Source organism: Gopherus evgoodei, chromosome 3, assembly GCF_007399415.2.
Source record: "Gopherus evgoodei ecotype Sinaloan lineage chromosome 3, rGopEvg1_v1.p, whole genome shotgun sequence".
Taxonomy (NCBI): domain Eukaryota; kingdom Metazoa; phylum Chordata; order Testudines; family Testudinidae; genus Gopherus; species Gopherus evgoodei.
Genome location: NC_044324.1, coordinates 41,057,587 through 41,084,251, shown reverse-complemented (window position 1 = coordinate 41,084,251; position 26,665 = coordinate 41,057,587). Strand labels below are relative to the sequence as shown.

The window sequence follows — 26,665 nt, the reverse complement described above, 5'->3', positions numbered from 1 at the left end:
AAATTACTTTCTTTGCTGTGGCAGAAGGTGCTCAATAAAAGCAGTAAATTTCACGAAGTTTGTGTAATTGTATTTTGCCATGACTGCCTTGTAATTTGCAATCCAAAATTGTAGGGTTGCAGATGAGTAAACTTCCATCCAAAAAGGTCCAGAAGCTTCTCTGGTCTTTGTCATTTGGGATTGGCTTGGTGTGGTGTTCCTTCCCCTGTTCATTCAGCACATCCATCACCAAACATGTAAGTGGGGGGCGAGAGAATAAAGGGAGTGCTTCGTCATCAGTAGCCTCAGCTTAATTTCCCAGTTTCACCTTGCCTGGGATTTAAGGGCCAGACAGAAGTTACACTTTTGAGGAATGTGTAACCACTGCTAACTAGGATGTCCTCCCAGCAAGTCAGGCAGCATTTGAACCCCAGTGAGCCGGATATACCCTTCCAAAGAAGGCAAGCCTCCCTAGAGGGGAGAGCAATAAATCTAATTCTCTCAACCACCAAACTAATCTAACTAGCAAGCAAACTATCTAAAACTAAATTAGCAACTAAAAGAAAAAATCTTTTAGTGTGGCATGCTCAAGCTCCATCTCAGACTGAAGCAGCTGAGAAGAAACTGAGGGAGGCTCACTCACACACAGTCCTATATAATCTCAGTGTGGGGCAGAAGGCTGCGCAAGGCACATGCACGAGCCAAAAGGACACGGCCAGTGCAAATTTCCATTTGAAGGCATGTGGGGCACATGTAGACCTGGAATGCAGCATTCCTAGGGGCACTACTCAAAGAACATCTATTCCCTTCTCAAATAAAGGCTGCAGCTCCAGGTTCTAGTCTTCAATTATGCTGTATTCCGCTCGTCCCCTCAAACATATGGACATAAAAGCCAAGAATTAAGAATAATACAAAAACTTTGAGGCCTTCTTTATACATCACAAAAAACGTTTTTTGTTTGTTATTTTTGCCTTGCAGTTCACCTTAAGGTAATAGCTATGTGATCATTTTTCATTACACCATATTGTAGAATCTGGAAATATATTTAATGTAGGGCTGGAAGTGACCTTGAGAAGTCATCCAGTCCAGCCCCCGACACTGTGGCAGGGCAAGTAAATGTAGACCATCCCTGACAGGGATTTGTCCAACTTGTTTTTAAAAGCTTCCAATGATGGGAACCCAGGACCTCTCTTGGAAACCTATTCCAGAGCTTAACTACCCTGATACTTAGAAAGTTTTTCCTAAAATCTAATCCAAAACTCCCTTGCTGAAGATTAAGCTCATTACTACTTGTCCTACCCTCAATGGACATTCATAACAACTGATCATTGTCCTTTTTATAACAGCCTTTAACATATTGGAAGCCCATTATCAGGTCTCACTCCCTCAGTCTTCTTTCCTCAAGACTAAATAGGCACATTGTTTTTAAACCTTTCCTCGTATGTTAGGTTTCCTAAATCTTTTATAATTTTTATTGCTCTCCTCTGGATTCTTTCCATTTTATCCACATCTTTCCTAAATTGAGGTGCCCAGAATTAGAGACAAAACTCCAGCAGGGGACTCATCAATACCAAGTACAGCAGGACAATTACCTCCTGTGTCTTACAACACTCCTGTTAATACTCCCCCGGAATCATATTAGCCTTTTTTGCAGCTGCATCACATTGATGACTCATATTCAGTTTGTGGTCCCTACAACCCCCATATCCTTTTCAGTAGTATTACCATCTGGACAGTTATTCCCCATTTTGTAGTTGTGCATTTCATTTTCCCTTTCTAAGTGAAGTACTTCGCACTTGTCTTTCTTGAATTTCATCTTCCTGAATTCACACCAATTTTCCAATTCTTCAAGATCATTTTAAATTTTCAACTTGTCCTCCAAAGTGCTTGCATCCCCTCTCATTTGGTGCCATCTACACATTTTATAAGCACTCTCTATTCCATTAACCAAGTCATTAATGAAAATACTGAATGGTACTCAGAACTGACCCCTGCGGGATCCAAGTAGATACGCTCTCCCATTTTGGAGTATCCATAGCTTATTTTAAATTTTTACACAGTTCTTTTCTGTGATTTTTTTTGTACTAATATTACTGAAAGTATGCACCTCAGTGTGTTGCACCATTCCGGAGAGCATACTACAATTCTGACCAATCACCATACCATACTCCTTAGAGTGAACAATGAACACGTCATATTCACCTGTCACAGAAACAATATTGAGTAATCTTCTCATGGTCTGAGGACTGATATCACTGAACCAGTCCTCTGTAACCAGAAGCTTGGTCAGATCAAAAGACATCTGGCGTGTAATAGTCCGCTGCATCTGTCGCCTTCGGTAAGTATCCTGACAAATTAAAAAAACAAAATAATGGTTAGTTTCTCCAAATTGTATTTATTATATTGAAAAAAAACCTTCCTGGCCAGGGGTATCCTTTTATGATTTTATGGCCCAAACAACTCTGCCAAAGATTGATAATTTGCAAGCAATTTGGAACAATGATTTAGATATGGAACTCTCTCCAAATCAATGAAATATAATTGTATCTAATGTTAAAAAAGCAACCATAGACCTGAGACTATGGCTTATTCACCAAAATACACTTTCAAATATATTGGTCCCCAAATAGCTTAATAGTAATGGCCCTCATAAATACTGGCCACTGTTGGAAATGTAATTTCTTTGATGCTACATTAGCTCATGGGTTTTCAGAGTGTCCTTGTACAAGAATTTTCTCATATGAGATGGATCAAAGGAACAGTTTGATACTGATTCTAAGTTGGAGACCATCCTCTTAGGTTTCATTTTTCGATATATTACTGCTACCTGGCAGTTACCTGGTAACAAGGTGGCATGGTTCCATCATGCAGCTTTGGTCACTAAAAAAATTAAACCTGAAAAAATGGAAAAGTTGATCCCCAATTAATACTGATGCCTGCCCTGGTGACATTGCTGACCTCACGGCTAACAAATGACTGGAATTCCGCAGGAAGAGAATGTCTGAAAAATTCCAAGCAATTTTGGCTGATTTTTTAGCAGCCTATGATAACGTAGACTCTAAAAATAATTTTGTCGCTTCACCTCCCCTCCCTTTTTCCTAATTCTCTTTATTTACTTTCTGTATTGTGATGAATCTGGCATTTTGGTATATTTGTTGTATTTGGAAAAATTAATAAGAAGTTATAAATATGAAAAAACTGATATAGGAGGCAAAAGACTGACAGTAACACAGTACCATGCTAGTAGTTCATTTTTGCTTTTGTGGTTAAGGAAATAAAAAGTCCCTTTCTTTCTTTGCAAATGGGATAGAAGAACTCTGCCAATGTGTGGGGAGCAGTGAAGGGAAGAAGTTACTCACTTCGTGCAGTAATAATTGTTCTTCAAGAGGAGTGTCCCTATGGGTGTTCCACTGTAGATATGCTTGTGTCCCTGTACTGCTGATCAGAGAACTTTGGTAGCAGTGTCCATTAGACCCACGCATGTGCTGTCTCTCCTTGTGCCCCATCAAGAGGATAGCTAGCACACATGGACTAACTCTTACTTACTTCTCTACCACTGAGTCAGAGAAAAATTCAGAAGTAGAGGGGAGGAGGGTGGGTTGTGTGGCACCCACAGGCACACACATCTCAAAGAGCCATCGTTACTGCAAAAGATAACAACTACTTATTCTTCGAGTAGTCTCCCTATGGGTGCTCCACTGTAGGTGACTCCCGAACAATAGCCCGACTGGAGGGCTGGGAATTCGGAGTCAGGTCAGTTGCAGATGACAGTACTGTCACCACCCTACAGATTTGAGATAGCGACATTCCTGAAGAAGGCACCAGATGAGGAGATCAACCTCGTGGAGTGTGTGCAAATACTCTCTGGAGGGGTCATGTTGTGAACCTGAAAATAGTATAAGACCTATTTGGAGAGTATCTGGGCTCATATTGCCGAGCTCTTGGATCTTTCTGCAATAGAAAGGAAAAGCTTAGGAGACTTCCTAAAAGCCTTTGTCCTGCTCAGGTAGAAGGCTAGGACTCTTCCGATATCTAGTGTGTGTAATATAGCCTCCCTGTTGTTGTAGTGAGGCTCAGGTAGAAAATTGGAAGGTGAATCAATTGGTCCATGTGGAATGGGGAAGTTACCTTAGGGATGAATTTTGGATGTGGCCCAAGCATAACCTTGTCCTGAAAGAATACTGCGTAGGGAGGGTGTGCCATCAGAACCATTATGTCTCCTATTTTCCTAGCTGAGGTGATTGCTATTAGGAAGGCTGTTTTCATTGATAGGTATGTAAGCTAACATGGGTTCGAAGGGAGGTCTAGTCAGGCCTTTCAACACCAGGTTTAGATCCCATGTAGGGGTAGGATATTGGGGCTGTGAAAAAAGCCAACTTAAGCAATCATTTAGTGGTTGGCTATGATAGCACTGAGTATTCTTTTACTTGTCGATAGAAGGCTGCTATATCTGCTAGGTGGATCCAGAGAGAACTGAGATAATACTAATCTTTTTAGACTCAGTACATAATCTAGAACCTTTGGAAGAGTTGCGGATGTCATGGAGATTTGTTGGAAAGTACACCAAATCTGGAACCTGGACCATTTTTGCAGGTAAGTATGATGTGTCGAGGACCTTCGACTGTGTAGCAATACCTCTTGTACCTCCTGCAAGCAGGAGCTCTCTATGCACTTGAACCATGAAGGATCCATGCCTTGAGGTGAACAATCCCCAGGTTTGGTGTAGAGTGCGTCCTTCGTTCTGCAACAGGAGGTATGGAGTGGAGTGGAAAGGAAAGAGATCTGTGGGCACACCACAGGTTGTGACAGGTAAGGGTACCAAGTCTGTGTTGGCCAAGTGGGAGCAATCAGTATGATGTGTGCTTCTTCTCTTTTTGTTTTTAACAGGACTTTCAACAGTAAGGGAAATGGAGGAAAGGTGCAGAGAAGGTCTCTGTCCAGGGAAGGAGAGCATTGCCCAGGGAGCGCTGCCCCATCCCTGATCTGGACCAGTAACGTGGACATTTCTTGTTCAGGTAAGTGGCAAACAGGTCTGTGGACAGTGTCCCCCACCGCCTGAATAGGTCATGGAGTACAGCTGGGTTTATCTCCCATTCATGGTCGTGTGGGAACTTGCGACTGACACTGTCCACTACCAAGTTCTGCGTGCTCGGAAGGTAAGCTGCAACTAGCATAACATCCTGGGAGAAGCACCAGTTCCATAGTTTTATTGCTTCTGCATAGAGGGAGGGTGATCTGGCTCCCTTTTTTTGGTTTATGTAATACATATATGCTATATTATCAGTTAAGACTCATGTGTGATCCTTTGATCGGCGGGAGGAAATGGACAAAGGCATTCCTGACCACCCTGAGCTTGAGGAGGATGTGAAGGGATATCTCCATGGATGACAACTTGCCTTGTGTTGTGAGGTCGTTTAGATGTGTGCCTCATCCTATGAAGTATGTGTCAGTACTGAGAAACAACGTCCGGGGTGGACTAAGAGTATTCCGGCCTGCAACAAGTCAAGGTCGGAGTCCATGAATTCCAGGTGTTGTACTGAAGTGAGGGCTGATTTCTGGGCCCAGCTCTGAACAAGTCTATTGTGGATTTGGTGACTCAGCAAGCTTCTTGAAAGGACAGGACTGTGAGGAGACAATTGTTCAGGTAGAGGTAAACCATGATTCCTTGGAAGCATAGGTACACAGCCACTACTGAGATGTCCTTGGAGAATACTCTCAGAGCTGATAGCCCAAAGGGGAGTACACTGTACTGACAGTGGTCTTGTCTCAGGATAAATCTAAGCAACCGTCTGTGGGATGGTAGGATTACAATATGGAAGTAGGCATCCTGAAGGTCAAAGGCCAAAAATCAGTATTCTGGTTCCAAATACTGGAATAATCATAAGAGTGATTTTTTTTAATTTTTGAATTTTGCTAAACTTGTTGAGTGCTCAGAGATCTAGCATAGGTCTCCAATCTCCCTTCCTCTTGAGTATTAGGAAATAAGAGTAAAAACTTTTGCCTCATAGATGTTGAGGTACTGGTTCTATGGCTCCTAACTGGAGAAGACAATCTCTCTCTGCTGTAGTAAACTCTCGTGAGGGAGTCGCTGAAAAGGGATAGAGAAGGGTTTTACAGAGGGGTGAGGAAGGTAAAGTGGATGGAATATGCATTATGAAAGATTTCCAGGATCCATCAATCCAATGTTATCCATTCCCAAGTGCTGTGGAACATTCCAAGATGGTAGCCAAATGGGTAGGAAGAGTTGGTCAGCTGTAGCAGTTGGGGGGAGTGGCCTGCTGATGCCTCGACCAATACACCAAAATCAGTTTCTGGACGTGGATGGTTGCGACGTGAAAGACAATGGGCCAGACGGTTTATGCCTGGGTAACAGATTTCTTTCTCTGAGGTTCATAACAGCACTGAGTCATTATTGGGAGGTGTGTGGTTTGTGTTGGGACTGCAGACTGAATTCTCTCTTTTCTCTGGGCGTGTAGATCCCTAACGAGTAGGCAGTAGCCCTAGAATATTTAATGGTATGAAGAGAGGTGTCAGTCTTCTCCGTGAAGAGCGTGCTGCCTTGAAAGAGAAGGTCTTTGACAGTCAACTACAGCTATTTAGAGAAACTTGAAAGGTGCAACTATGTCACAGTTGCATAACCGCTACCGTGGAGATGAACTGGGTCAGGGTTGGCTGCACTGAAGGCAGACTTTAGTGCTGTTTTGCCTACTAGATCTCCCTCCTGGATGACAGCTTTGAACTGGTCAAGCTGTGACTCAGGAAGCTAATCAATAAAGTTGCTAAGTTTCCAATAGTTGACAGCCATATTTTGCCATTAAGGCTTGATAATTATTGATTCGAAACTGTACTGTGGCCAAGGAACAGGCTTTCATCTCAAAGAGGTCCAAGCATTTCCAATCCAATTCACAGGGATGCACCTCCTTTGGTGTTGACAACCCTAAGAGTTTAATGCATAGACGACAACGAAGTTGTGGGGAAGCAGGGAGACGAGGAATTCTGTCTCCCCACCCAGGCATAATTTTTTTTTTTTTTAAATCAGCCCACTTACAAATAGATGTCACCGATCTTGACATCTGCCATATGGTTTTTGAGGGGTCCAGGAGAGCCTCATTAATGGGAAGGGCTATTTTAGAGGATGAGGAATAGTGTAATACATCAATTTTATGATGGGTGTCCTTAACTTTCTCCAAGCGAATCTGCAGTGTATCTGCAACTCTCTTTGCCAAGTCCTAGAAAAGTTAGAAGACTTCAGCTAAGGACACTGGTGGAGGCATGATGGCCTCATCTGGGGAGGAGGAAGATATGTTGGCCCTCTGAGTCACCTCTTCCTCAGTACGGGCAAGATTTCTGACTCCATTTCTGACTCCTCCTGTTCCTCCACAATCTTCTCTAGAGGTTCCAAGGTTCTGGATGCCATGGCCAAGGAGGCATGTGTCAGGGGTTCACTAGCAAAACTGGAAGCACGAGAAACATGTGGGTGATATGTAGGCCAAGGATCCCAGTATAGCCAATGGGCCAGTGGAATTAAACTGGGGGGTGGTACCCATGGTTGGCGTACCAATGTGGTGGTGGGGTTGTCCGAGGGTATGCTCAGGAGGCCTCTTGGCAGAGGGCACCATAGGGAGAATGAAAGGAATAGTGGGAAACAGCCTCCTCTGGCTCGCTATCTGCGTCTGCACTGTAGAGGGGAGGTGTGTGGAGAAGACTTGGTGCTGAGGTCCCAGTGTCAAGAAGAGGAGATTCCAGTACGTCAGATACCTGGAGCTCTTGAGTGCCTGGAATTCTGGAGTTGCTGATCGACCCAGTGCCACTGGTGGTACCAATGGAGTCAGAAATCTTGCCTGCACTGAACGCCCCGGTGCTGGATGGGGCACTGATGACAGTGCTAATGGTACAGCATGTTGTTATTTGAGTGCTGGCTCCTATCCTTCTCCGTTGACTCGGTGCCTATGCCCATCGGGTCTTTAGGAGTGTCAATGGTACCTGCCATTACATATCTTCATGAGCCGACGGTACCAAGCATGCTGGAGATTTTTTAAGGCTGACTTGGGGCTCAATCTGTGAACTTCCCACTCCCTTTTTTGATGATTTACAAAAGAGGTCTGATGCTGATTTCTTCGACTCACAGTTCTTGGATGTTGAGGGCTGTGGGGAAGACTCACGTCTGCCAGGTGAATCTCAGCACAGGCCTGAGGTGAGACTGGAGGCTGCTTCCATGAAGATGATCTTTTGTCTCAACATCCTGTCCTTTAGAGACCTGGATCTGAGTAGCTGGCAGAGACCACACTTCTGTGGATGCGGCCTTCCCCAAAGTAGTGTATGCATCAGGATTGCTTGTCTGCTACAGGGATGGCCCCTTTGCAGAAGAGGCACTTCTTGAACCCTGGTGAACAAGGCATACCCTGTTGTGGCAAGGATCCCCAACAAAAAAAAAAGGGGGGGGGAGTCTTGTTTCTTTAGTTTTTGTTCGGGAAGAAAAAAGAGAGGAAAAAAAACTAGAACTAAGACTGGGGAGACTAACTACAGAAATGTTTAAGCAACAAATGGTCGCAAACAGACTGCTAATCTCTAGCCAGGGGCAGCTGAAAAGAAACTGAAGATGGGTAGCCTCATGGCGGGGCACAAGGAGAAACAGCACGTGTGCGGTCCTAATGGACACTGATACTGAAGTTCTCTAATAAGCAATGCACAGACACAAGCACTCCTACAGTCATGCATCCACAGGGACACTATTCGAAGAAGAACAAGTTTTACACGAGCTGTTTATTTCTACTACCGGATGTACAGATTATAACCTTATTTCTCCTTGTCCAGAAGTGCGGAGACTACAGAGAAGCTCTGGACAGAACAAGTAGAGAAGTCAAAGCTGTGCATCCACATTGTTCCAGGCTACTCTACTTGCTGGAGTCCTGCCCCTGAAGCACCAACCAGTGACCATGAAAGGTGAGGCTACAAAAAGGGATCTACAAAGTCAAATATGGATCTAGGTCTGAGTTATTTAAAAATTTTTACCATTTTTCTTGTGGCTCATCCCATTGAGATTACCTTGAGGCACTCCAGCTAACAGCCCCTAGATTTAAGTTAACTGCGATTAATTGGCAGACCTTACTCAAACGATTAACTCAAAAAAATTAATCACAGTTAATTGCAGTTTTAATCACACTGTTAAACAACAGAATACCAATTGAAATTTATTAAATATTTTGGATGCTTTTCTACATTTTAATATATATTGTATTCTGCATTGTCACTGAAATCAAAGTATATATTATTTTTTATTACAAATATTTGAACTGTAAAAATGATAAACAAAAGAAATAGTATTTGTCAATTCACCTCATACAAGTACTGTAGTCCAATCTTCGTGAAAGTGCAACTTAAAAATGTCGAATTTTTTTTTGTTCAAGCATCTGGCACGTAAATATCGTGCGATGCCGACTACAACAGTGCCATGCGAACGCCTGTTCTCACTTTCAGGTGACATTGTAAACAAAAAGCGGGCAGCATTATCTCCTACAAATGTAAACAAACTTGTTTGTCTTAGCGATTCGCTGAACAAGGATGACTGACTTTCAGGCTCTGAAGTTTTAGATTGTTTTATTTTTTAATGCTTTTTTTTTTTTTAACATAATTCTACATTTGTAGGGTCTACTTTCATGATAGAGATTGCAGTACAGTATTTCTATTAGGTGAATTGAAAAATACTCTCTCTTTTGTTTTTTTTACAGTGCAAATACTTGTAATCAAAAATAAAGGGAGCACTGACACACTTTGTATTCTGTGTTGTAACTGAAATCAATATATTTGAAAATGTAGAAAACATCCAAAAATACTTAAATAAATGGTATTCTATTATTAACAGAGCAATTAATTTTTTTAATTGCTTGACAGCCCTAATTTAAATGTTTGTGGAACAGCTGTCCCCATGATTGGATAGACTCTGAAATGTGCTTCTCAGTTGCTCTGCCCAAGACTGAGTTTGCGGACATTCAAGTCAGGATTTTTATTAATGGATGATTTTTGTTGATTTCAAGGAGAGGGTTTGATGTGCCTTTGAAGGTGATATTGTGTAAAACTGTTCTCGAATTACCATCATTAAATAAAAAATAGATACAAATATCTTTTTTTTTATGCTACTGTCTCTCTCACCCGTCTATTAAGAGCAGTTTTGCTGCCAAGTTTGGTCATCTCTCCAAGGCTATTCTGAGAAACTCTTCTATCAACTTCTTCATGTATTCCTAAAGAATGACATTTTCTCCATTAAAAAACATTTCACTCTTCCATTTCATCTGCTTATTCCACTGTAAAATGTATAAAAATTACCAACTATTCGCAAAAGATGTTATTAAAAAAGCTAAAGATTAATGGTTTCAAGATTACTTATTTTATAACCTTGCTATAGTCTCCTTGCAATATAAACGTACCTGAAGTATCTGTATATGGAATATCTCCATTGGTAGTTGAAGCTACCATCAGCTTTTTTGCACTACTGAACCCACGACTATTAAGAAAAACAGGCAAATGAACTATATTTCTCATGTAATCATGTCCATTTATGTTTGAATCACGTAACACACTATTGAGGTTCTGGTTAATTGCCTTTATAATAATATGTGGGTCACTTGCAAAAATGGCAATAAATGGCCCTTTTGAAAACAGGACTCGTACCTGCAGTAAGAAAAAAAGGTAGATTGTAAATTTTTTTTTTTTACTGTGTGCCATTAAACATTCTTGTAGTCAAAATTTTATATTTATTTTGTTCTGATGAGTTGAATAGAAAAACTATATGGAACACAACATATTTTTTCTACTACATATACTGTCAGAAGTCATCCTATTAAATAGTACAATGAAAATAATATACTTGATATACCACAAAAATTAATATCAAATTTTTAACTCCTGAAAACTTTTCAGATAAAATAGCCTTTTAATTTATATAAATTTTAGTTGAGAAGTTTGAAAAAACTTTTCAACCAAAAAAACTAAGCTCAAGATGACATTAATTCATAGCACCTTAGATCTCAAAGCACTTCACTATCATTAAAGGGTTATTCTCAACACTTCCGGGAGCAGAACTTTGGCTAATGTAAACAGCTGCAGGTTCTACTGAAGCTAGGACAATTTACATAAGCTGAGGATCTGTTCCCTGGGACGTAGGCAAAATCATCTCTGCAAAACAACAACTCACCGTGTCAAGCATCTGTAGAACTTTGTCTTGTTCACAAGCATCCAATCCATCAATAATTACGACAAGTCTTGTCTGATTCTGAGTGAAGCTATCAATAGTTTTTGCCATTTTAGCCATCAATTCCACTTCACACTTCAGAACCTACAAAAGTTTTAAAAAAGCCGAAAAACAAAAAAAAACCCACCTTTCATTATTAAAAGAAAGAATAGAAGCTATATAGTGGAAATATGAAGAAAACTTTTTAGAAATTGGGGCAAAGGCTTTCTAAGTGCAATATTAGTTTTAATGAAGTTTTATATATTTTTTTTAATGTCATTCCTTTTTAAAATGATCTATCCCAACAAAATCTTAATATTATTAACTAATACTTTTAATTACTGAAAAGGGAAAAGAAAAATACAATGCAATTAAAAAAGAAATCAGTTAAATATCTGTTTTTTCATAGTTATTTATTTTAATCAGGATTTTTTTCTTCCTTAAACTGAGTTTAAGAGGGCTGTTCTGAAAGGATGCATATTTTTAATTTCTGTAGTTTTGGTCTAGTCACAGACAGTCATAAGTTAATATCACCTTAGGTTCATTTAACAGTGATAAATTAATACACATTTACAGTAACTCAGCATTTCAAGAGTGAGTCAAAAGAGTTCAAAACAGCTATAGCTTCTTCTAATGTCTCCAGTGAAATAGAAGATTTAGTGTAAATTTTATGCAGAGATTTTCCTTATCTGCGTTCCTGTTTGAATGTCTTTTGTAGCTTTGTGTAGAAACCTTAAACGCTTCACAATAAATATTGTAAGTCATTTTTGTAGTGTTTTCTTAAAGTTTAAGTGGGAATGGACTGCAGGACCAAAGGATGCAAGTGCAGTTCCTGATGGAAATGATTTTCTTCATAAATAACTGTGCATGCAACGTTCTCCACTGTAAGATAAATATCATGGAACAGTGTAGCTCCTAATGGAGATTTAATCTGACAGACAAAATCTCATGAGAACCCAGCTCCAAGCAAACAACTTTCGGTACAGAGCACATAAGTTTTGAGCAAGGAAAAGTAAGACAGTCATGAAGAAATTTTAGACAGAGCCTAATTTCAAAGACTTCTTAAATATTTAAGAGACACTAAACAAAAACTATACAAAAATTCAAAGGGTATAAAAATATAAACCCCTCAGAAATTTCACATTGATTTTCCTCTTTGAAAAAAGTGGCCAAACAGGAATTCAAGCCCCATTTTAATCCCATTTTAGAAAGCAACCATAACTATGGAGTCCGGATCAGGCTTCTCTATAAACAGTAGCAGCACCAGTAAATGCTATCACTTTTGCTACCAAGTTTTTAACTGGCTCTTGAAGTCTTAAGTCACACTCTCATTGGTTAAGAAAAGAATGAAGCCAAAGACGCTACGGATGGCAAAGGACTGACAATGCTCAAAGTTATGCCTGTGTAATTTATTCTTTATTAACTTTGTGGTAAAGTTTCTATGATTATATTGAATCTTAACAGTATTTGAAGCAATTGCTTTTATCACATTACTGCAGGTCTTATGATGGGGTTCCTGACTCACACACGCCCTGAGAAGGAGCCAGGAGGGGCCAAATAATATCACATGTTGCACCTGGAGGGGAATCATGGATTGACAGGCCCTAGTTGCAGAAGAAGCCCAGTTGGGGGAGGAGCCAGGATAGGAGTATAACGCCAGGAAGTGGCTTCTAGGAGGAGGTCTGCAGTCACTCCCCAGAGAGAAAGAAAGTTGGCCAGAAACAAAAAAGAGACCCAGGAGGAGAGAGTGCCTTGGGGTCTTGCCCTGAAAGGGGGAGTCTGGCAAGAGACTGAGATGGGTGAAGCAGCCACAGGGAGCAGAGGAATGTCTAGTGGTAAACCCAGAGAAAGCCAAGGAGATGGAGAGGTGGCATAGTAAGGAGCCCGGGAAACAGAAACAGGGTGCAAATCTGAGCAGACCTAGATTGCTAATCATAGGGTTCCTGAATTGGAACCTGGAGTAGTGGATGGACCCATGTCCCCCTATCAGTCACTGGGAAAGTGGTGCAGGACCTGGAGACATGAAATGGAAGATGCTGTGAGGCAGCATCCAGACAGCTTGTCTGGCAGGACTTCGTTATCCTGGAGCGGGGGACACTATACAATGACATGACTGGAGTGCCAACTCAAAAACAGAGCACCCTGAGGCCCAAGAGAAAGAGGGGCCACGGTGCAAACAATCAATGAAGGGTGTGCCAGAAGACGCGAGATCTAATCCCCAGACCCAACCACAATCAGGAGCACCCTCTGGTGAGTGGGACCCCTTTACAAGGTCACTTAGATAATTTATTGTCTAAAGTGTTGTTTTTCCAAACAAAGTAAAATTGTAAACTGAAAATATGTTTAGCCAATCAAGTAATTCTTGATTGAATAGACAGATCATATGCACTGAATATAATTTTCAGTAGGAGAGCAATGTTCATTTATTTGAAAACTTGTTCTAATGTTTGTGAGGTTTGGTTTGATCAGATGGATGACATCCTATTGTAAGACGATCATTGTACTCCTTTGTATTAATGAATGATGATTCATAATATCAATGCTTACCTTCATGAACCCTTCACTTTTCAGTTTGTGGAGCTTGGAAGCAGCATTATGAAGACGTTTTCTCTGGGAATTTAAGACTGAGTCCAACACTTGCCACCATGTACGACAGTTCAAGATAAACGCCAAACCAATAACACATGCAACTGATATCAGAATAGCATTCACCGTCATGTTCTTTGGATCTACATTAAAAATGACCAGCAGTGTGATCCCAGCAATAATGCAACCAAGTATGAAGAGGAAGATAACAAAAGATGGAAGACAGCAGGTTTTCTTCCATTTCTTTTTACCTATAAAACATAAAATAGTAATTGAATGTTGCATGCATCTCTAAATTTTCTATCTAATTTAATATGAAAATGCTTAAGTTTGTAAACTCTGTATATGATTATAACTGTCTAAAAATGGTGGGCTAAGTTTCGCCAAATTCTTGCAAAGAGGATGTTGGGGTACCAATCCAGTCTTTAGTTTCTCTTGTTGAAGAGACCCATCCTGGACGTGGGTGGTCTTTGCTGTGAAAGGGTATGTCTAAACTACAGGATTATTCCGATTTAACATAAACTGGTTTTGTAAAACAGATTGTATAAAATCGAGTGCACGCAGTCACACTAAGCACATTAATTCGGCGGTGTGCGTCCATGTACTGAGGCTAGCGTCGATTTCCGGAGCGTTGCACTGTGGGTAGCTATTCCGTAGCTATCCCATAGTTCCCGCAGTCTCCTCCGCCCCTTGGAATTCTGGGTTGAGATCCCAGTGCCTGATGGGGCAAGAAACATTGTCGTGGGTGGTTCTGGGTACAGCTTCATTCCTCCCTCTGTGAAAGCAGCAGACAACCGTTTCGCGCCTTTTTTCCTGGCTGAACTGTGCAAACGCCGTAGCACAGCAAGCATGGACCCTGCTCAGATCAAGACTGCAATTGTGGACGTTGTAAACACCTCGTGCAGTCTACGATGAACCAGGACCTGCAAAGCCAGGCGAGGAGGCGGCGGCTACGGCAGAGCGGTGACGACAGCAATCAGGACATGGACACAGAATTCTCTCAAACTGTGGGCCCCTGCGCTTTGGAGATTCTGCTGGTTATGGGGCAGGTTCCAGCCATTGAACGCCGATTTTGGGCCCGGGAAACAGGCACAGACCGGTGGGACAGTATAGTTTTGCAAGTGTGGGACGATTCGCAGTGGCTGCGAAACTTTCGCATGCGTAAGGGCACTTTCGTGGAACTTTGTTACTTGCTTTCCCCTGCCCTGAAACGCCATAATACCAAGATCAGAGCAGCCCTCACAGTTGAGAAGTGAGTGGCAATAGCCCTCTGGAAGCTTGCAATGCCAGACAGCTACCGGTCAGCCGGGAACCAATTTGGAGTAGGAAAATCTACTGTGGGGGCTGCTGTGATGCAAGCAGCCAAAGCAATCATTAAGCTGCTGGTATGAAAGGTTGTGACTCTGGGAAACATGCAGGTCATAGTGGATGGCTTTGCTGCAATGGGATTCCCTAACTGGGAGGGGGGGGGGGCGATAGATGGAACCCATATCCCTATCTTGGCACCAGAGCACCAGGACACCCAGTATGTAAACCACAAGGGGTACTTTTCAATGGTGCTGCAAGCACTGGTGGATCACAAGGGATGTTTCACCAACATCCACATGGGATGGCCAGGAAGGGTTCATGATGCTCGCGCCTTCAGGAACATTACTCTGTTTAAATGGCTGCAGCAAGGGAATTACTTCCCAGACCAGAAAACAACAGTTGGGGATGTTGAAATGCCTGTAGTTATCCTGGGTGACTCAGCCTACCCCTTGATGCCATGGCTCATGAAGCCATACACAGGCAGCCTGGACAGTAGTCAGGAGCTGTTCAACTACAGGCTGAGCAAGTGCAGAATGGTGGTAGAATGTGCATTTGGCCGTTTAAAGGCACGCTGGCGCACATGACTGACTTGCTCAGACCTCAGCCAAACCAATGTCCCCTTTGTTATTGCTGCTTGCTGTGTGCTCCACAATCTCTGAGAGAGTAAGGGGGAGACCTTTCTGGCGGGGTGGGAGACTGAGGCAAATCACCTGGCCGCTGATTACATGCGGCCAGACACCAGGGCGATTAAAAGAGCACACCACGAAGCGGTGCGCATCAGAGAAGCTTTGAAAACGAGTTTCATCATGGGCCAGGGTACGGTATGACTGTTGTGTTTATTTCCTCTTGATGAATACCCCCCCCTCCCCGATTGACTCATTCCCTGTAAGCAACCCACCCTCCCCATTTGATTACAGCTTGCTTAAGGAAATAAAGTCACTATCGTTTAAAAATCATGTATTCATTATTAAAAAGTCATTATAAAAAGAGGGAGAGAACTGACAAGGTATCCCGGGTGTGGTTTGGGAGGATAGGAGGGAAGGAAAAGGCCATTAAAAATATTTTAAAGTAATGACAGGCTTTTGGTTGGGCTGTCCACGGGGGTGGAGTGGGCGGGTGCACGAAGTCTTCCCCCACGCGTTCTTACACGTCTGGGTGAGGAAGATATGGAACATGGTGAGTAGTGAGGGTGGTTACACAGGGGCTGCAGCAGCACTCTGTGATCCTGCCGCTGCTCCTGAAGCTCCACCAGACGTACGAAGATGTCAGTTTGATTACGAAGCAGCCCCAGCATTGCATCCTGCCACTGCTGATCTTCCTGCCTACACCTCTGATCTTCCTGCCGCCACCTCTCATCTCGAGCATCTCTCCTCTCCTCACGTTCATCCCTCCTATCCTCATGTTGGTCCCTCCTATCCTCACGTTCACTGGCATCTTTCCTGTAATTTGATACCACGTCCTTCCACTCATTCAGATGAGCTCTTTCATTACGGGTTACTTCCATATTTCCAAGAACATTCTGTCTCGCATCTTTTTTTTCCTCTGCCTTATCTGAGATAGCCTTTGGGATGGAGTAGGGAGGCTTGAAAAATCTGCAGCTGCACGAGGGAGGTAAAAAAGGGAGAGAAGTATTCAAAAAGATACATTTTACAGAACAACGGTTATACTCTTTCACAGTAAACAACACTATTCATCTTACATAGCACATGTGATTTCACTACAAGGTTGCATTTTGCATCTTAATATTGAGTGCCTGCGGCTCTGGTGTTAGAGATTTCACAGATGCAGGTCTGGGCAGCAGAATTCAGCTTGCATGCGGCCATGGCAAGCCATTGTCTTTCGGCTTCTGCAGCCTTCATATACACAGTGCCCATCTTTCCCAAATACCAAGCAAAGCCCGTTCAGTGCTGCTTCTTTCCTGTTAACATGCAGCAGCAGAAACCATCCCCGCATCCAATTCTCTGGGATGATTGCTTACCCCTCCTCCCACTGCGTGGCTAGTATCATGGAAGATCATTGCTAATCACCCCCTTTCCTCCCCCAACGCATGGCTGGTAGCAGGGAAGATCCCTGCTAGCCAAACGCGAAAAAGCTCAGCACCATTACTCCCCTCCCATCCCCTCACTTGGCTATCTGCAAGGAAGGATTTCTTTTAAGCAACAGGCCAACAGCCCAGTAGGAATGGCCATCTCTGTCTCCTTAATTAAATTCCTGAATTTCAACCAGGTCACCATGAAAGATATCACTCTCCTGAGGATAACACAGCAAGATAAAGAACGGATGTTGCTTGAATGCCAGCAATCATCGGGACTATACGCAACTAGGCTTTGTCATGCAATGATACCAGATTACTTGCTACGTGCATGGTGTGGTCAAGTGTCCTACCATGGTGGACGGAATAAGGCTGCCTTGCCCAGAAACCTTCTGCAAAGGCTTTTAGAGTACCTCCAGGAGAGCTTCACGGAGATGTCCCTGGAGGATTTCCGCTCCATCCCTAGACATGTTAACAAACTTATCCAATAACTGTACTGGCCACGAATGCATCCCAAGTCCTCAGGCCAAATCAATCATTAAAAAAAGCTTGCTTTTAAACCATGTTTTATATTTACAAAGGTACACTCACCAGAGGTCGCTTCCATGGCTTCATTGTCTGGGCTACTGGCTTGGGAGAGCTGGGAGGGTAATTCCGTCTGGGTGAGAAAAAGCTCCTGGCTGTTGGGGAGAATGGAGTGCTGTGTGCTCTCTGCAAGCTCGTCCTCCTCTTCCTCCTCCTCATCTTCCCCGTCCGCAGAATCCTTAGTCATGGCTGAGATTACCACCCCCACCTCGGAATCCACGGACAGGGGTGGGGTAGTGGTGGTGGACCCCCCAGAATTGCATGCAGCTCAGCGTAGAAGCAGCATGTTTTCGGCCCTGCCCCGGACCTTCCGTTTGCTTCTTTGGTTTTCTGGTAGGCTTGTCTGAGCTCCTTAACTTTCACTCTGCACTGCACTGAGTTCCTGGTGTGGCCTTTCTCCATTGTAGCCTTGGAAATTTTTTCAAATGTTTTTTTCATTTCGTCTTTTGGAACTAGTTCTGTTAGCACAGAATCCTCTCCCCATATAGCGATCAGATCCAGTACCTCCCGTGTGGTCCATGCTGGAGCTCTTTTTCGATTCTCAGGAGACTGCATTGTTACCTGTGCTGATGAGCTCTGCATGGTCACCTGTGCTGTGAGCTCTCCACGCTGGGCAAACAGGAAATGAAATTCAAAAGTTCATGGGGCTTTTCCTGTCTACCTGGCCAGTGCATCCGAGTTGAGATTGCTGTCCAGAGCGGTCACAGTGGTGCACTGTGGGATACCACCCAGAGGCCAATACTGTCGATTTGCGGCCACACTAACCCTAATCTGATATGGTAATACCGATTTCAGCGCTACTCCTCTCGTCGGGAAGGAGTACAGAAACCAATTTAAAGAGCCCTTTATATCGATATAAAGGGCCTCGTTGTGTGGATGGACGCGGCGTTAAATCGGTTTAACTCTGCTAAAATCGGTATAAACACGTAGTGTAGATCAGGCCAAAGAGGCTGATAGTTTCTCACAGTGAAGTCCTGGGCTCTTGTGTGAAGTGGAGGCAGTTTGTGTTCATGAGTTCTGCAAAGTCTGACAACACTGCCTCTATGGCAGAGGAGAAATAGGATTGCTGTAGGAGACGTGTATAAAAATTTCTTGTTCTGAAGTCTGTTTCTGTCACCTGATTTACACTATCCATACACAAAAACTCTCTTCCTTTCACTTTTTATTTTCATAAGAGTAGGGCTGAAAAAACTATTCTGGTTTTCATTAAGATTTAATCTCAACAGTCTATTATGATTATGATTATTTATTAAGCACTGGCAATTGTTTGCTCAAAGCCTGCAGAGTGAGTGAATGTGAATATATACAAAAATATTATTGGATTAAATTTTCCAAACCCTTTTGTGGGATCAGTTTGTAGATTCCCTTTTGTGGGATCAGTTTGCAAAATTTTCATGTGAACCAACAAATTTATTTACTAACTACCTGGTTTTAAGCTCAAAACTGTCAGATATTCAACTACTAATACAAAAAGAAGTCTCTGAAGCCACAATCTTGATTTTTTAATCCATGCCCTTCTGCCTAGTGAAAAAGAAACAAAAATATCTAGGACCTTCTACTAACAGATGATTCCTCCTGTGAAGAAGGAAACTTTCCACTTGGAGTAAAATGATCAAGAAGCCAGCAAAAATGTTGCCAACTTCATTTGACAAGTACTAGTATCCTAGATCCCTGTCAGTAAGGGGAGGGGCATGGAACAGAAAAACTAATTGTTTTTATGGTTGGATTATTCTTTTGTCCATGGACAAGTGACGTAATATCTGCATTCCTGCTGATTCTCCTAATTGCATTTAACACCAATTACATACTCCTGTCTGATGTCTGAGAGCTTGAAGGGATGAAATGAAATTCCTTCTCCTTTCTCTCCGACCAAACCCAGTGAGTAACAATGAGCAATTATTCCTTTAATCTACAGATCCCTCACCTGTTGTGTTCCCCAAGGCTCAATCCTCTCCCCATCATATTCAGTACCTATACGAAGCCACTGTGTAAAGTGGAACAAACAGCATGGCTAGAGTGATGGCAGAATAGAGATTACAGCCACCACATCATCTCTATCATCAATGAAACAGCATCATCTACCAGCTTCCTCAATGCCTGGCCAAATGCAGCAGGTGCAGCTAGGTGAAGATCAGTTGGCTGAAGCTGAACTCAGGCAAGATGGAGGAAATGCTTGTGTGAATTGAGAAGTGCTTTGAAGAACACATCTTCCTCACATAATCCCATTCTTTTAAGAACGTCTTCCCTTTGACTAAGTCAGTCAGCAGCCATGGAGTGCTCTAACTCCTCACTGCTACTGGAAGTGCAAAAATCTACAGATGAAAAGAGCTCACCCTTTTCCATTTGTGGCTAGCCAGAGAATTCTGCCCCACTCCTGTCACAATCAGAGTTGGTAACAGTGATAGAGTTGGAAGAGCATAACGAGAGGGGTCATTCAAGGATCTGTTCTGGGTCCGGTTCCGTTCAATATCTTCATCGGTGATTTAGATAATGGCATAGAGAGCACACTTATAAAGTTTGCGGACGATACCAAGCTGAGAGGGGTTGCAAGTACTTTGGAGGATAGGATAAACATTCAAAAAATGATCTGAACAACTGGAAAAATGGTCTGAAATAAATAAGATTAAATTCAAGAAGGACAAATGCAAAGTACTCCATTTACGAAGGAACAATTAGTCACAAACATACAAAATGGGAAATGACTGCCTAGGAAGGAGTATTGCGGAAAGGGATCTGGAGGTCATAGTGGCTCACAAGCTAAATACGAGTCAACACTGTAACAGTGTTGCAAAAAAAAAATCACTCTGGGATGTTGTGATGTTATCTGATTAAAATAGGATGATATAGATAATTGTTGCAACCACTGTTATATATTTGCAGAAAATCTTGTACAAAGGTTGTCAAGTGAGGTGTCTATGAAAAGGTTATGATTTGCTTGTTATGATTCTGCTATCTGTATGCATGTATCATTTTTGTATTTGAAGTTATAAGTATTGGCTCTACACTTAGATTTCAAATGTTTGCTCCTGGGGTAATGTCCAGCACATCTTGAAGGGAATATTCGAATTAAGTGGCTCATCAAGAAACACCTGGCTGACAACGGACCATGGTAGGCAACCATCTACACTGAGTGGACTGTCATGTAAACGTGCTGTCTGAAATGTATGTAATGGCTTCCTGCAATGACGGAGGGAAAACGGGCATGAACACGTGGCTTGCTCATGTCACTCCAAACGCCATCTTGTTGCTGTAAATTTCCACAGTAAGAACAATGGGATGCCCTCCACATGGCAAAACCTGTAAAAGGCCCTGGCGAAACACCTCCACTTTGTCTTCAATCCTGCTTCTTTACCTCTGCAGGAACTTTGCTACAAACGGAAGCTCTGAACAAAGGACTGAATGACCCATCCAAACCATGGATGTACTCCAGAGACTTGATTTAAGCCAGCAGTTTATTCCATCACTACTACAAGCCTGAATCAAGAAATTTCCCATTACTGTATGTGACTGATTCCTTTAACTAATTTTAACTCTCACTTTTCTTTCTTTTTATGAACAAACCTTTAGATTTTGGATACTACAGGATTTGCATCAGCGTGATTTTTGGGTAAGATCTAAGTTATATATTGACCTGTGTGGCTGGTCCTTTGGGATCAGAAGAACCTATTATTTGATGAGACTGATTGTATAAAACCACTCATCTCTGAATCCAGTGTTTCTGGTGGCGATATAAGAACTGGAATGCCTGAGAAAACTGCCTTTATGTTTTCTTGTTAGCCAGTGTGGTGAAACAGTTTACTTTTGTGGCTGGTTTGGTATATCTTATAAAAGAATAATCACTAGTTTTGGGTTGCGTTTGCCTTATTTCTCAGCAGTTCATCCTGAATTTGGCATCCTCAGTTGTGACCCACTAAGGCATGGTTACAAATGTATTAGCAGGAGTGTTGTAAGCAAGATAAGTAGTAATTCTTCCGCTCCAGTCCGTGCTCATTAGGCCTCAAATGGAGTATTGTGTCCAGTTCTGGGTGCCACGTTTCAGGAAAGACGTGGACTAATTGGAGAAAACCCAGAGAAGAGTAATAATGATTAAAGGTTTAAAAACATGACCTATGAGGGAAGATTGAAAAAATTGGCTTTGTTTAGTCTGGAAAAGGGAAGACTGAGCCCTGGTCTACACTGTTAGGTCGAATTTAGCCACGTTAGGTCGATTTTATAATGAACGCGTCTACACAAGTAACCCCATTCTATTGATCTAAAGGGCTCTTAAAATCAACTTCTGTACTCCTACCCAGTGAGGGGAGTAGCCCTAAAATTGACCTTGCTGGGTTGAATCTGGGGTAGTGTGGATGCAAATAGACATTATTGGCCTCCGGGAGCTATCCCAGTGTGCTCCAGTGTGACCACTCTGGATGTCACTTTCAACTCTGATGCACTACCTAGGTACACAGGAAAAGCCTCAGGAAATTTTGAATTTCATTTCCTGTTTGGTCAGTGTGGCAAGTTCACTGGCCTGGAGCAGTGAACCGTGGTCACTGGGAGCCGCAATCGGCCAAACCTGCGGACACGACAGGTACACAAACTGGCCCAGCCCACCAGGGGCTTTCCCTGCAGAAGCGGAAGAACAAGTTTGGGAACCATTGTTCTACATACACATATATATTTTTATGAAAAATTCTCAACTATGCTCAAGAATACCTTTTGCTTTCAGCTAATTGTTCTTCTATAATCTTTCCACATAAAAAATTATGGTTTCACAGCTGATTTTTCCAAGGTGAATGGACAGGGTACAATTAAAGCAGTAGTCTAATCTTCTACACATCAAAAACTTTGTTTATGTCTAAACTATGTACTGATGTGAAAAAAACAGAACACTTTACAACTGCAGTGAAATGGAAAAATCAGAAAAGTCATTTGAGTAATAAATACCTTGTGTATCTTCTGTCTTGAACACTCGAAAAAGTCTTGTTGCTAAGAAACCAAACTCCCTTTCACATGCATCAGAAAGGGTAGCAATCATCTCAGCCATTGACGTTTCACCACCTACACTAGACAGTCTATTGTAATCAGTAAATAGAAATCTGAAGAGAGAAAAAAAACACACATCTTGTATGTAGAAGTCCTTTTTGGCTAGTGGAAATAAAACCTTGCTATTCTCCTACAGCTGAAGGGTACCCTTTCAAATGTGGCAGAACGAACATTTAAATAAGAGTTTCTTTTAATTAAGAGTCTCTATACCACTGCTCTTATAGCAATTTACCCTCTTTCCCCTGCCGCCTCCTCCCCTATTTTCAACCTTTCCTTTGCCTTCATCCCAGTCTTATTTTAGCATTTGATTTACTGAAATATATGTCTCACAGAATCTCAGAGTGCAAATATAAAAAACAAAACTTTAATGATCACAATCCACAAAAACCAAAGACTAATCCAACAATAACATTGTGCAGGATTCTCTCATATGTATCCAGGATGAAAAATAAAAAAAACAAGACAATACAATACCAGTATTTCAGCAGTTTCATGGTCAATCAAAAGGCATGGGAGTAAATAAGTTTCTAATTGATATATATATACACACACGATTAGACTGCAGTAGTAACCAAAAGATAGAAAAATGCATAACCAATGAACAACAAAGGATCCATATCAGCCTTTCTGATGTAAATATATTGAAAAGTACATAAATAATTTTAAGAACTACATGGTCATGCTGTGATTACTTGAAACTTGACTAGACTTAATGCATACACACATTTGTGATAGGGCAGCTATTTTATGTTGAGATTTACTAACTTAAGTGAGGAAAAGGAAGAATAAAACTAAATCATAACTTCAAACTATAACACTACAATTTTAATCTAAATTTTATTTCTATTAGTTAAATTGGCGTGTACAAATAGAGATGTAGCATAAAGTAATTTTATTAGCTTCTTGGTAAAGCATAAGGGAGTCTACCACGAATCATAAAAGTTAGGGTTAATATTTGGTATCATTCTAGAAATACAAACACATACTATTCATTTGAATGTGATGATCATTACAAATATACATACAATCCTTAAAATATTGTAAGAATAAGCTTAATTATCCTGTTGCATATTTCATGTGATTTTAATATGAATAAATCTTGCATGGTTATCTTGGAACCAATATTATTGTCTGCAAACTATCTTGATCAACTATCTTGAGCAATAATTACTCTTTTTTTTCCTTACCAGAACACAGAGAGTTATTTGAAGGAGAATAAACTATACATACTTAAACCTGCTGCATTCCTATTTCCCTGTACTGTTTATAGATTGATAACAATGTGAAACTGAATTAAGTAGGAAAGAGAAAGAAAAGTACATATGAAATAACTCTAACCTGACAGGTAAAGCTTTAGTGGTTTGCTCTGGTAATTCTGGTGGGTTCACAAACATCAGTTTGAGAAGCAGCTCCAAGTACCCCATATGTCTTGCCAACCTTGTACTTAATACCCAGGCCCAGTTCCAGCTTTCTCCTTCTCTTCGGCCACCAAAGTAAATCACAGCTGTAATAAAATACTTTCTTAACATCTCAGTATAAAAAAAGTCATGGAAGTCTGAACAGATAAGACCTTAATACTTATCAAAACTTGCAGAACTAATGAAGCCAAATGGTTTTATTGTAGTACTTGGAATTGTCATGAAGAAGAAAGAATTAGCCTCTATTCCCAGCTAGTTACACATTAGTGGCCTGAACTAAGTGTTGTGGAAGCAGTTAGCTCAAGCCACAGAAGTATAATGGCCTTGTTACACCCAACAGTGGTCCGTTCACCAAATGAAAAATAGCATTTTTGGGTTCTAAAGTTGGCCCTATCCAGTCTTTTTTTTAATCACAAGAATAGCAGCTGCAATATAACTCTCATGACTGAGATGGGATTTTAAAGCAAGAAAAAGGTGGCTCTGAGAACACTGTCAGATATGCAAAGGGATCTGTACATACACAGAGTATCAAACTCAGAGTTTGGAAAGAAAGCTAACGAGAAACTGCTTCTCATATTTTATTATGGAAATGCTAGTCATGACTCCATAGTTAAGTAAATACTCTAAGTTAAAACAAACCAAAAATGGGTCCCCTCAAGACATTTAGCACTCAAACCGTTCTTTGCCTTAATAATGGACAGTTACTAAAACAGACACTTTAAACTAGTTAAAAATCATTGAAATCTTGTGCATTGTCTATGTTTGAAGAAATCAGATTGCAATAACACTATGCTACTAACAGTTGTAACTCTTATGGCTATAGATTAAAACAGGTCCAGGCCAGTAGCGCAGGTAAATTACATGGAGCAATTTTGACATCTGCAGTAACTCAACCAATCACCATCATTCCTCTCCAGTTAATGTTCATGCTGCAATTCAATTAACTGATACGAGTTAGTAGAGTGAAAATGAATGTATGTCATGACTTCTCATTCATAGATTACTTAGCTGTCAAATATCACTGGACTGGCCCCAACTATTACTGCTCTTAGAAGTTCTGCAGCTTCATGCTAGCAAATTAAATTAAGAGTCAGATTCATTGGTATACTCTGGCTGCTTTGTGCTGTTCCACAGATGCAACATTAACTCAGTCCTATAGTGATAGCAAGCAATAAGCATACAATTATGGTTAAGGCATATTAATGTCTGGTATCAAATTAATTTAAAACATTTTTTTTAAAAAGTAATTATTTTTAATCCTCCATGCCCCTATCATGGCATCAAGATAAAACAGAGTTAGGTATTTTGGGGACTTAAAATGGGTGTTTCTGCACTTTAACACACATGGGCATCTTTTCAGTTTAATTTATATCTGAATTTTCTGGATTTGCAACGCCGGTTTTGGTAACAACTTCTCCATCATTTGAAATATTACATGTTCATTTTTAAAAACTGAGCTCTACTCTTTTAAAACCTTGCTATTGCCTGAATATTAAGCGCTTCTATTAAAAATATTCAGTTCCAGAACTGAAGTGACATAAAATTAAGATATGGGAGTTGAGTCAATGAATATTTACTTAACAGCTACTGTTCTAACCCATATTAATGAAGTCAAATGCATTATTTTGCTGTTCTTACTAAGTTTATTCTCCAGTGTTTATTTTCATTGTTTTTAATAATAATGAATCTGGTTTTTGTATTTTTTTCAGAAGTACAGCATTTGCTTATGAATAAATACTGAACTCTAAAAATAGACAGAACCAGTATGTTGTATATGAAGTGAAAACAGACTTACTAAAGCATATGTATAGAACAGCTAATAAGCTCAGTGCCACAGCTATTCCGAGCATTGTGTCCACTGTGAAAGCAAGCAATAAACCCAGCCCTCCACACAGCAAGAGCGTAAGGAATACAATAAGCCACGAGAACTGGAACAGAGGTTCAATCTGCTGTCCTGCAAAAGTTTTCATTTCATCTAGAATAGAAAAAGCATACAGAAAAGTCAACCTTAGTTGTATATCTTTATGACAAAAAATAAATTCCTGCAAACCAACCAATCAAGGAAATTGTGTTAGAACCCTGATAATAACCATCACAGTATGAAAGTCATTATGTTATGTATTTATTTCTGGTTTTCAGTTTAAGTTCATACAAATGAGAATTCCAGCAACGCATATTTAGTATCCATGGAGTGAGAGGTAAAAAATATGGTGGCATCAATTAAAAATGACTGAGGAACAGCTAACAAAGACTGAGAACAAATGAAAGTTCTCCAAATAGAAAAGTTAACTTAGGGTAGATATTAGCGCCAATAACGTACATTACTTTTATTTATGATGGGAAGGATAAAGTGGAATGAATAGATGTATTCACTCAAGTAATAATTATTTAAGTTATTCAAACCATAAAAAATAGTAAGCAGAAATGAGTATGTTTGAGTGACTGGGAATTAGGATGATAAATTAAATTGACGAGATAATTTTAATACATCTTAGAAGAAAGATA

At 41.0% G+C, this 26,665-nt stretch overlaps 1 protein-coding gene across 7 annotated transcripts in view; it reads right to left on the bottom strand.

The window, feature by feature from the left end:
• KIDINS220 (kinase D interacting substrate 220) overlaps positions 1 to 26,665 on the bottom strand; it is a 158,134-nt gene that overhangs the window by 86,884 nt on the left and 44,585 nt on the right. For all 7 annotated transcript variants that reach the window (XM_030555473.1, XM_030555467.1, XM_030555466.1 and 4 more), the window contains 8 exons: positions 25,956 to 26,135; positions 24,081 to 24,246; positions 22,644 to 22,795; positions 13,754 to 14,043; positions 11,171 to 11,311; positions 10,404 to 10,647; positions 10,129 to 10,217; positions 2,182 to 2,326 (listed from right to left, as the gene is read on the bottom strand). In XM_030555473.1, coding sequence (XP_030411333.1) covers positions 2,182 to 2,326; positions 10,129 to 10,217; positions 10,404 to 10,647; positions 11,171 to 11,311; positions 13,754 to 14,043; positions 22,644 to 22,795; positions 24,081 to 24,246; positions 25,956 to 26,135 — 1,407 coding nt within the window. The remainder of the gene's footprint in view (positions 1 to 2,181; positions 2,327 to 10,128; positions 10,218 to 10,403; positions 10,648 to 11,170; positions 11,312 to 13,753; positions 14,044 to 22,643; positions 22,796 to 24,080; positions 24,247 to 25,955; positions 26,136 to 26,665) is intronic.